This window comes from Hyperolius riggenbachi, chromosome 2, assembly GCF_040937935.1.
Source record: "Hyperolius riggenbachi isolate aHypRig1 chromosome 2, aHypRig1.pri, whole genome shotgun sequence".
NCBI lineage: Eukaryota > Metazoa > Chordata > Amphibia > Anura > Hyperoliidae > Hyperolius > Hyperolius riggenbachi.
The window spans coordinates 230,763,445-230,775,946 of NC_090647.1; the positions used below are offsets into that span (position 1 = coordinate 230,763,445).

General features: G+C 43.8%; 1 protein-coding gene across 2 annotated transcripts in view; it reads left to right on the plus strand.

Moving 5' to 3' along the window:
- LOC137546186 (E3 SUMO-protein ligase RanBP2-like) overlaps positions 1–12,502 on the plus strand; it is a 152,951-nt gene that overhangs the window by 8,839 nt on the left and 131,610 nt on the right. For both annotated transcript variants that reach the window (XM_068268292.1, XM_068268291.1), the window contains exons 2-4: positions 2,534–2,601; positions 6,180–6,291; positions 8,373–8,525. In XM_068268292.1, coding sequence (XP_068124393.1) covers positions 2,534–2,601; positions 6,180–6,291; positions 8,373–8,525 — 333 coding nt within the window. The remainder of the gene's footprint in view (positions 1–2,533; positions 2,602–6,179; positions 6,292–8,372; positions 8,526–12,502) is intronic.

Genomic DNA, 12,502 nt, shown 5'->3' on the forward strand with positions numbered 1-12,502 from the left:
AAAGTGCACATTAACCTATTTTTATCGGTACTCCACTTTCGCTAGTAACCATAAAATTGCTGTGTTCCCTGTGCAAGCCAGCTTTACCAGACCAGTGCATCAGTCCCTAGAGCAGAGTCATTCAGCTGAGATAATAGAAACATGAAATATAGTTTTTAGCTTTTAATCACAAATTCAATTTTTTTATAATTTCTAATCATGTTTAGGAGTAGGATAGTTTTTGTCTCTCTTATCAGTTTATTTTCACTTCAAGTTTGCTTTAAGCTTTTTACCCAAGCAAATAAATATTTCAACAGAATCCGTTTCTTATTACTGCTTTGCAGAAGCAGGGCAGATAGTCTGAGACAGGAAGTTGTAAAAGCAAGAGGTGGTCGTTCGCTTACAGATGGCCTCCAGATTTAACCAGCCGATAGATCTCTCTCGAATCAAAATCTGGTCAAAGAGGGTTTTATTACCACCACACACTGATAGATTTTTTTTTTTTTTTTAATAACTTTTACTTTTTGAAATCTGAAATGGGCTCTCAGGCTGCCTGTGTTCTGGCAGCAAAGCACACACTCATCTACCTGCTGACATGACCTCTTTCCATCCTCGGCAGCGTGCCTGTATGTATTTAGTTGCCTAATACAAATGCTGTCTGGTCATGGGGTATAGGTGACCCTGCAGGGATGGAGAGGATGCATAAGTAGCATGCTGGTGGACAGGTGAGTCTGCGGCCCGCTGCCTGGCTATGTCTTCGTTACTCATATGGCTGGAATACACGAGTCGTCCGGCGGCCGATTAGCCGCCGGATCGACTCCCGCCGCGTCCCTGCTTGTCCGCACGGATTGATTACTGCTCGTCCCCGCCGGCGCTTCCTTATCAGCGCTCGATTCCCTGCCATTGTCCGCCGGCGAGGGTCGAGCGGCTTGATCGGGCCAGCTGAATATTATCAGCTGGCCGGATCAGCTGGTCGATACACGGTACAGAAACGTACCGTGTATCCCCAGCATTAGGCAGGCTTCGGAAGTACTTGTGTCCCAGTGTGCTTCTGAACATGGCACATCCGTACATGCACATTATGAATCTGCTCGAATTCAGATGTGCTCAGGGACACAAGTACTTTACTTTCAAAGTCTGCATGAGGAGTCCCGAAGATGTATTCAACTTAGCAGGTTGAATGACTTCAACAGGGCAATGGGAAGGCTCTGTGGTATCCAGAGCCTTATCTCTACATGGGTACACTTTCAAACTGGAGCAAGTTTCCTCACTTTAAGTTCACTTTAAAGGAGTAAAAACATATTTTTTGGCCTGCTGAAGGCTATAGGCATATGTGTGATGGTGGTAACCCCACCCCTTTCCGGAGACTGATCATAACATTGGAAACGGCTTTGTTATTGGCTGCGCAAGTCGGCACCGTAGACTTCGGTCCAATGTTCTTGAAATTGATGGAACTGTGTAATAAAGTAAACCTGTACAATAAACAAGCTTATGCTGGGTACACACAATGAGATTTTCTGTCAGATCAATTTTTTTCCGACAGGTCCGATCTGTTTTCCGATATATTATGTTCACTTCTATGGAAAATCGATCTGAAATAAGATCTGACCTGTTGGAAACAATTTGTTATTACCCCCTGCTTCTCCACCAGCTAAGCTACACAACACTACAGTACACTACTTGAGCACTGTACCTGCCCCTGCCGCCACATTCCTCTCCCCCTCGCTTTGGTCCTCTCCATGTAGACACACTCCTCTACCCCCTTCGCCTCCTGCAGCTGTTAGCGATACATTGGTACACTGCAGCCTCCTGCTGCTATACTGCTCCTCCGTCCTCGGTACTTCTGCTTTATTGGTCTATTGCTGTAACCCCAGCAGCACACGTGCGCTGCTGGGGTTACCGTAAAAGGCCACTAATGCTGATGTATGGAAGAGCTGAATAGAGAGGTGCGCAGCAGAAGAGACTTTAAAAACCTCCAGTCCCTGTCTTCTACACTTCCTGCAGCTCCCAGCTGTTTTGCTGCATCCTGTGTTTAACTCCCAAAGCATGCTAGTGACCCAATACGGGTCAGGTGACATGCCGAGACCCATACATTGAAGCAGCACAGGAGCTGCAGTAAGTGTAGAACACAGTGCACATAGGTTTTTTTAAGTTGCTGCGGTGCAAAACCATAAAGTTCCACTTCCACCCTCCCCTCAGGCATGCTGGTTGGTGCATGCCGGATGCCTGAGTTCTGGATAGCGTACTCCATGTTCTCCTCAGAATTTATTTCCAGCCGGGTGGCATGAAAAAGTAGCCGGGTGGAGCATGATGAGAGAATACAGGGCCGACGCTTCTCTGCTTACAGCATAGGAGGAGATGAGTTGATGACATCCGGGTGGAGCACCCGGCTAAAAGAGCCTGGGGAGGACCACTGGTACTGTGCATGCACCTAGTGCTTCTAGGTACATAGCATAATCTACATTTTGCCATTGCTAGCATTGCTTGCTAATTGGAGAAGGAACTGTCTAAAGCCAAGTAGCGTTATACTTATGTTAAAATTCTGTATTTCTAGAAATCCATGAAAGGATTCCTTTTTGCCAAGTTGTACTACGAAGCTAAGGAATATGACCTCGCCAAAAGGTAATACATTTATCCTATTCCTATTATATTAGACGTTTATCAGAAAAAAAAATTTGGCTGCCATTGCTGATCATTTTCTGAAATGTTTGGCAGTAAGTGACTCATTTCCATCCCTTTAAGCTCAGAAGAAAGGAAACCAACAGTAGGGCTAGTGCTAATTGGTACTATGCTAAGTGATGTGACCAAGCATTAGTCTATAAGATGTTAAGGTGGGTATACACACACAATAATTGTTGCATAAAAAGATTATGCATTGATCTGCCAGTGACAGTTTGAAAGATGGGCATTGTACCAACACCTGCATGTATGTTGCTATGCGGAGAGGAGGAGGGATGACTGTGCAGAGTAAGAATGCTCTTGGAGGTCATCGCCATTTAACAATCCAGCACTCCGGGTCATTAAATGAGTGTATGGGAGACCTGCACATGTGCTCTGTACTTTGCTGTGTTTTGTTTAGCAAGTGTACTTGCTTCAGGTTTGTCCGGAACTACACAGCAGTGGTGCACTCCTATTTAAAAAAAAAAAAAAATTAGAATATGACAGTCATGCACATGTAGTCCAACTCCACCAGGATGGCATATCAATATGTGCCATTGCCAGAAGGTTAGCTTTTGTTTCTCAGCATAGTCTCAAGGGCATGGAAGAGTTTCTAGGAGATGGGCAGTTACTCCAGGAGAGCTGGACAGGGCTGCAAGAGGTCCTTTACCTATCTGCAGGAAAGAAGAAACCGAATGAGCATTGCCAGATCACTACAAAATAATCCTCACCATGCCATTGGTATTAAACAATCATACAAACTTCTTGAGGATGGACTGAGGACATGTCTTCTAGTTGGCCTCTTCTATTAGGCACTGTGCTCAATGACCAGCACCATGGAGCCTGCTTGGCATTTGCTGTGGAATACCAGAATTGGCAAGTCCGCCACTAGTGCCCTGTGCTTACCATAGAAGAGAAGGTTCACCCTAGCATAGATGACAGACCTAAAAGTGTCTGGAGTAGATATTGAAATAGCTATGCTGCATGCCTGTAAAGATAAAAAAATTATCGCTTTTTAAATTGTGGCGGAAGGTGTAGCCATAATTTTGGATTGTTGCTTCCGAAACAGCAGCAGCTTCTCTCCTGGCCTGTCACTGACTCACAGCTGTTCCACACGCTGCCCCGAGCCCGGCCCTGCAGAGCTGTCCCAACACCGCATCGAAACAGCCGTGGCTTTTCTACTGGCCAGGTTTACAGCTTTCCCTGCACTTCTCCAATGTGGCTCGCCGACTAAAGGCTCATTCTGCTCTTACTGTCTTCTGCGGATTTGCTGACCAGGAGGTTAATTTGGTAGCTAGGCACGAGATTTCAGCTGAATGACACAGCCCCACAGTGTTGTCTCGAGTCATCGCCAGATGACTTTACAATTCTACCAGAACGGCCAGTGGACGATCGGAGCGTCCTGGGGAACCAGCAAAGGAGCCCACAGCCTAAAGGGGGCTGGAGGAAGACCCAGGTAAGTATAAATGCGGATTTTATTAGTCTCATGTACACTTTAAGGAATACGAGGTAGGCAGGTTGTTCCAAACATGTAGGAAGAGCTCTTATCAATTGCTGTTGACACTGACCCATAGAGCATGCAACTCAAACAGCTTACTTGGGTGTAATTTAAAGGATACCTGACCGAATGCAAAGCCACCGGTGCCAGTCTACTTTGGGGACCCAGCAGCAAGATATGGAACAGTTCTTCAATCACAGTACCCTCTTACAGCACAAATGGTTGTGATTGACCAAATAGTGTGGGCGTAGTTTACTACATCCTATGTGAAACCTAGCAGTTCAAGAAGGTACAGTTGCCCAAATCATGTTAACTGCATTTCCTTATGGGGTTTACTGCTGGTTTCCCAGACTAGCGCCAAGTCACCCAAGGCAGGTACAGATACAGTATGTTCATGCAAACAAGTAAGGTGTTGCTCAGCACTTGGCTGGGGGTACAAAACCAGATGTAGTAAGCAATGCAGCAAAAAAAAATTTCACCTGTCTTCACCCTTTCAAGTGAGATGTGCTCACTGTAACCAAAAACTGTATGAGCAGAACATCCCATAGCAACAAAAAGACGCAGGCCGGGCACTATCTCCTCCACTGCCTTTATTGCTCAGATGCAGCAAACGTGGTGATGCATTAGCGCTTGGTGCAGGGTATAAATCAGTGGTAAACAGGTGGAAAGAGGTGGGTGTCATGGAGCAGGCGGTCACAACAGCTGTTTCGCCACCTACAAGGTACTTGGTCACTTGCTTGTCTTGATGGTGTGCGTAAGCATCTGAGGTAAGCTCTTTAATCCTGCCCATCACAGCTCCCACTAGCCCTGTCATATGGAACGAAGTGAATTCATAGACATTTACAGTCAGTGCATTGTCCGTGCAGAACATATATAAACTGGGTAGTTCGTGCACAGTGAAGAGGAAGAGATATAAAGCACAACAAACCATATATTAAATGTGTATAGTGTTACACCCATCTAATATGCACTTACTTGCAGTTGTTCATGCCTAAAACTATCTATTCTGTGGCTATCTTTATTTATTTAAAAAAAAAAAAAAGTCACATGAAAAAGACTAAAAATCTAATCGCCTCAAGGTTGGATAGATGCGTGTTTCCAGGGGAGACCATTCACTTACACACACTGCAGATCTATGACAAAACCTCAACACAAGTGGTGAAGGGGCAGAAGAGTGGGGATGCACACTGGTTGAGCCCACTCGACTGACACTACATGTGTCGTGTGGCAGCCCGCCCACAGAAGCCTCTTACACCAATAAGGAACATGGCACGTTATTACAAGTCTGGAAACGGGGCGTGAACCTGCTTAACCCTTGGTTTCCATGGTAATAAGCGCTATATGAGAATGTTGTCATTTTAAAGAGAACCTGAACTAAAAATAAAGTGTCAAAATAACCATACACAGGTTATACTTATCTCCTGTGTAGTCTACTCCTGGAAGGGATCACTGTAAGAAGAAAATGGTGAGGAACTGACAGTGAGTTTAGTATGTAATATTAATTTGCAGCTACGTCATGTGCTTATTTAAAATTGTTCTCGCTTCAGGTTCCCTTTAAGCATATACTGCAAAAACTCCTGCATAAGCACAATGCAGGTGTATGGCATAAAAGCCAGGGCAGGAGGCCATCTCATACTCAATTAGGCACCTTGCATGTCTCTATTGCCCACCATCCATTGCTGCATCTGCGTAATAAAGGCAGTAGAGGAGATGTGCCTGGCCTACGTGTTTTTGTTGCTAAGATATGTTCATGCTGGCTCCAGATACATCTGTGGGTTGACCGGCATCTCCAGGCCATGTAATTGACTATTTTTTTTCCCCAAGGGAATTTCTCTGAAGCGGCTGCATTAGATATGAAAACAGAGTATTGGCACAGTTCTAAATTCACCTTTACTAAAAAAAATCCTTGGGTGTGGAGTAAGGTTTTACAGGTTGTTGTTTTTTTTAGTATATCATGTTGTATTCCTGCATATTGAAAAAGTACAGCATTATGTTTACAGTTAGTTTTTGAATAAGCATCTTTTTTTTTTTTTTTTTTCTCCAGGAGTGTATCATCTTATATCAGTGTCCATGAGAGGGACCCAAAAGCTCACAGGTTTCTCGGACACCTCTTTGAGATTGAAGGAAATATTGATAAAGCTATTGGCTGCTACAAGGTAATACAGGAACATTTTGTGAGAAAATGTAAAGTGACCTGATAATTACTACTTATAACTGTATCTTCAGTGCAGTTACCATATATACTTGGAATATGTTGATCTCAATACTTGATGCTCTTCAGCAGAAATACGAGTCCGGTATAAGTCTATTCAGCAAAGTTAACAGCTGCACTTCGGGGCCAGGAAGAGTTAAAGGCTGCAATTTGGGACTTGGATATGGCTGCACTGCATAAAGTTTTGCAGCCATTAACCCCTCCTGGCTCCCATGTGCAGCCAATAACTTCTCCTCCAGGCCCACACATGCAGCCATTATCACCAAGTACAGCTCCACTTCATCCCCTTAGTAAGCAGTGTGGCCAGTATCTTTTGACTTTCTCTAGGTAATTGGTGTGGCCACTATCTGCCCACTGCCCCGTATGATGAACCCCCCCCCCTCCCACTGGCTTATACTTTAATGTAGTTAGACCTACGTTTTGTGGTCCGGTAACTAGGTCAAGTTACGGTACTAACATATTAATAGCTGTATGCAGGGCAGTGAAAGCTTTTACAAATCTTGTGCAAATGAATATGGTAATCTTCCTTCCTTGCTTAAAGTGGATCCAAGATAAACTTCTACTCATTGCATAGTTGCGTTCCTTTCATATAGTTTATATGGCATTCCTCAAGCCAAATACTGGGCAGGAGGAGCAGGTGTTACTAGTCAGAGATTTCAGAGGCAGGGGGGAGTGAAGTTTTCACAGGCTGAGGGGTGGAGATGCAGGCAAGCTTGCCTGTGTGTAATGGGACAAGCAGAACATGGCTGCTCTCATTGTATCACAGGAATAATCCTATACTGTTGAAGCTGCTTTCAGCTAGATTTGCTGTGCAAACTATCTAAACTTTGCATAATCTATATATAGGCAAATTACTTGTTATAGTTAGTTTTTCATCTTGGATCCAGATGCTTGATGAAAGAAATCCCCATCAGTTACAACACCTGGGGATCTGCTTTAATGATTGCTGAACTTATCAACAAATCAACAATCCAAACTTCACTTTGTATTCAAATGTTAGGTATTACTTCTCAATTTCAGTCAGCTACAACTTTTAAAGGGAACCTTAAATCTGGCAAAAAAAAAAAAAAAAAAAAAAATCACTTACGCGGGGCATCTACCAGCCCCCTGCAGCTATCCTGTGCCCTCAACGTCCATCCCGTCTCCTCCGGTCCCCCGCTGTCAGCTAGTTTTGAGTTTGCCGACGCAGTCAGCGGCCCCCCAACACGTACCTTTTGCACGCGGTCCCTCTGGTGCAGGACACTATCGCCGGTGGTAACATGTATCTTCATACGAGTTACAGGTGCAACGCGTATAAAGGTACATGTTACCACCCGCGATAGTGTCCTGCACCAGCAGGAACGTGTGCAAAGGTACGTGTTTCAGGGGCCGCTGACTCTGAGTCGGCAAAATCGAAACTAGCTGACAGCGGGGGTTCGGAGGAGACGGGACGGATGTCGAGGGCACAGGATAGCTGCAGGGGGCTGGTAGATGCCCCAGGTAAGTGAAACTTTTTTTTTTTTGCCAGTTAAGGTTCCCTTTAAAAGTTGTAGCTGACTGAAATTGAGAAGTAATATCTAACATTTGAATACAAAGTTAAGTTTGGATTGTTGATTTGTTAGATCCCTTTTTTTTTTTTTTTTTTATATATAATAAATATGCACTTGTAGTTGGGAAACGGTTAGGGCCGGTTTCCACTACAAAGTGATGCGGATGCGGCTACCTAGCCACATCGCATCACTTCCACCGCCGGCCGCATCACTTCTGCATCTCCCGATGCGGAAGTGTATTGGAGGAGATGGGATGCGGCCGTGCGAGAATCTGCAGCATGCTGCAGATTCTCGGATCGCTCCGCACAACATGCACGCAGTGGAAACTCTTCCATTGCTGTGCATGTGTTTCAGGACACCAGCAGTGCGATGCGGCTATGTAGCCGCATCACGCCGCTCCTAGTGAAAACGGGCCTGTATAAGCTTTTTTTTTTGTTTGTTTTTTGTTTACATAGTTGTAATGCTTTTCTTGTGTTTTTTTTTTTTTTCTTTTCAGCGTTCCTTGGAATTAAATCCTACACAGAAAGATCTTGTCCTAAAGATTGCAGAATTGGTTTGTACCATCAACGTCACAGATGGTAGAGCAGAATACTGGGTGGAGAGAGCAGCCAAGTTCTTCCCAGGAAATCCTGTTATTTACAGACTTAAAGTAAGATGCATGAAAACCTTCAAACTTTTGTAAAACAAACAGCTGTATGGAAATATTTCACTTTCACCTGCTGAAAGGTTAAGTTTGCTAAGCCAGTTCTGTGAACTAATTCGTTTTTGATAGTTGAGGCAGGCTGTATAGCCAAGAAGCCAACTTTTTTTTTTTTTTTTTTTTTTTTTTTTTTTTACACCGTAGTCCAGCAAATGCAGAAATGTCATGACTTGCAGGCTGTGTAGAGTGCCCATCACCGTGGTCTCTCCTCTTGCCAGGAGTGTAAGCATGCTATGACTGTGTTTTCTCAACCCGAGTTTGGGTTTTCGGAGTAACATTTTTTTTCATAAAATTGTAAAGGCATGAATGGGGCCTTGGACGCTCAGTTAAAATCGGTTTCTAGCTCATTAAAGACAGAACCCCCATCTTTTTCCAGTCAGTGGTCTACAGCCTGCTTAAACAGGCAGTGGTGCTGAGTGGTGCACACCTCTCCGCACAGTTGCTGGTTGTGGTGGATCTGGGAGTGGCATTGCCCCACGCAGTACTAGTTAATGGAGTTGCCCAGCAGATCTTTTGTTTCAGAAATACACCCGGTGGCATCTTATATGTGGCACAGCATGTTTTCAAAAGAATTTAGCCGCCATCCAGTCACACTAAAATAGATAGATAGAGATATATATATATATATATAGATATATAGATATAGATATAGACATATATATATATATATATATATATATATATATATATATAGATATAGATATAGATATAGATATAGATATAGAGAGAGAGAGATATCGATCACGAGATCACTAGCTGGTTGCCCGGGTATGTATTTGGCTGGTGTTGACTCTGCATAGTTTTTCTAGCCCTAACACACAATTACTCACTGACCAAGTTTGTGAGCTTTGCGGTCTTTGGTATCAATAATTTGCATTGAAATGAAAAAATCTGATTGGCTGTTTGTGGCTCCACACCCTTTTCTGTATTTGAACCCCAGTCACCCAATAACCAACTGTACCAGGTTTGAGGCCTGTGCCATTAACAGTGCAAGAATGGTGGCAATTAAATATTCCCATTGAAAAGCAATAGGTGAAGTTTGATACACTTTTGTAGGCTCCACCCACTTTTCTGAATATTAATCCCAGTCACCCAGTGACCAACTGTGCAAAGTTTAAAAACCCTGCCATTAACAGTGTAAGAATAGCTGCAGTTTACATTTTCCCAGTAAAATTTGTATTTGTCTCCACCCATTGATGACCCGGCGTTGCCCGTGTATGTATTTGGCTGGTGTTAGCTCCGGCCACTTTATAACCCTAACGGACAAACACTCAATTACCAAGTTTGTGAGCTTTGGGGTCCTTGGCATCAATAATTTGTATATTCCAATAGAAATTAAACAAATCAGATTGGCTGTTTGTGGCTTCACCCCCTCTCCAGCATTTGAACCCCAGTCACCCAATGACCAACTGTAGCAGGTTTGAGGCATCTGCTATTAACAGTGGAAAAATGGCGGCAATTGAAATTATCCACTTGAAAATCAACAGGTGAATTTTGATTGGCTATTATAGGTTCCACCCACTTCCCTGAATATTAATCTCAGTCACTCAGTGGCCATCTGGGCAAAGTTTGGGAACCCTGCCATAAACCGTTTAAGAAGGGCTGCAGTTTACACTTTCCCAGTGAAATTTGTTTTTGGCATGACCAAGTTTGTGAGCTTTGGGGTCCTTGGCATCAATAATTTGTATTTTCCCATGAAATGAAACCAATCTGATTCACTGTTTGTGGCTCTGTCCCCTTTCCTGAATTTGATCCCCTGTGACCCAATGACCAACTGTACCAGGTCTGAGGCTTGTGCCATTAACAGTGCAAGAATGGCAGCAATTGTAATTTTCTCCTTGAAAAGCGACATGTGATTTTTGATTGGCATTTTTAGGTTCCACCCACTTTTCTGAACATTAATCCCAGTCACCCAGTAAGCAGCTATGCTAAGTTTGAGAACCCTTCCATTAACAGTGAAGAAGGGCTGCAGTTTACAATTTCCCAGAAAAATCTGTTTTAACTCCTCCCACTTTTTGTAACCTGGACACACAGTCACTACACAATGACCAAGTTTGTGAGCTTTTGGGTTCCTGGCATCAAAATTGTGGTAATAGAAGCAGTTTATCCAGCAAAGAAATCTGGCTGTTTTTGGCTCCGCCCCTTTACTGAATTTGAACCCCAGACACTTAACGACCGACTGTAGCAGGTTTGAGGCCTCTGCCATTAACAGTGTAAGAATGGCTGCAGTTGCAATATTCCCCTTGAAAATCAAAAGGTGAATTTTGATTGGCTGCTGTAGGCTCCACCCACTTTCCTGAATATTAGTCCCAGTCACCCAGTGGCCAACTGTGTCACGTTTGAGAACCCTGCCAATAACAGAATGGCTGAAATCAATCTAACAAATCTGATAGGCTGTTTGTGGCTCCACCCCTTTAGTGAATTTGGACCCCAGTCACCCAATGACTGACTGTATCAGGTTTGAGGCCTCTGCCATCAACAGTGTAAGAATGGTAGCAATGTGAATAGTCCCCTTAAAAAATCAATAGGTAAATTTTGATTGGCTGTTGTAGGCTCCACCCACATTTCTGAATATTCATCCCAGTCTCCCAGTGGCCAATTGTGTAAAGTTTGGGAACCCTGCCATGTTAAAAATGTAGTTGTTGGCACCGACCACTTTTTCTAACCTTGACATACAGTCACTCAATTATCAAGTTTATCAGCTTTGGGGTCCTTGGTATCAATACTTTGTATATTCCCATTGAAAAATAAACAAATCTTATTGGCTGTTTGTGGCTCCGCCACCTTTCTGAGTTTGGGCCCTAGTCACCCAGTGACTGACTGTACCAAGTTTGATGCATCTGCTTTTAACAGTATAAGGGCCTGTACACACTGCTGCGCTTTAAATCGCAAGCCTTCATGAGAATAGGAAAAGCGCATCGCACCAGTGTGTACAGGTCTCCACGATTTTCATTATTTTTCAAAAGACCTTGCGATTAAAAAGCGCATGTGATTTGAAAAGCGCAGCGCAAGCGCAGCAGTGTGTACAGGCCCTAAGAGAATGGTAGCAGCTTAAACATTCCCTTTGAAAATCGAAAGGTGAATTTTTATTGGCTGTTGTAGGCTCCACCCACCTTCCAAATCTTAATTTCAGTTACCCAATGACCAACTGTGCAAAGTTTGAGAACCCTGCCATTAACGATGTAAGAATGGCTGCAGTTTATATTTTCCCAGTAAAAGCTGTTTTTGGCTCCGCCCACTTTTTGTGACCTTGACACACAGTCACTTAATGACCACATTTATGAGCTTTCAGGTTCCTGGCATCAAAAATGCGTGAATGGAAGCAGTTTATCCACCAAGGAAATCTGATTGGCTGTATGTGGCCCCACCCCTTTAGTGAATTTGGACCCCAGTCACCCAATGACGACTGTAGCAAGTTTGAAGCCTCTGCCATTAACAGTGTAAGAATGGCAGCAGTTTAAATATTCCCCTTGAAAATCAATAAGTGAATTTTGATTGGCTGTTGTAGGCTCCACCCATTTTCTTGAATCTTAATCGCATTCACCCAGTGACCAACTGTGGCAAGTTTGAGAACTCTGCGATTAACATTCTAAGAATGGCTGCAGTTTACATTTTCCCATTTAAAATGAACGGCTGAAATTTGATTGGCTGTTTTATGCTCCGCCCACTTTTCCTGGATTTGTAACCTCGGTCACCAAGTGACCACCTGTGCCAAGTGTGGGGACTGTGGCTTGATTACTGTGAGAATGGCAGCCTTTTAAATTTTTTCCATTGACTTGAATGGGTGAAATCTGATTTGCTGTTTGTAGCTCCGCCCAGGTGTGCAGGGGGGCCCCGAGACCCCCAGAACCTATCATCCCAGGTAGTAAGGGATCTGTGTACCAAGTTTCGTTCAAATCGGTCAAGCCGTTTTCGAGTGACGCACG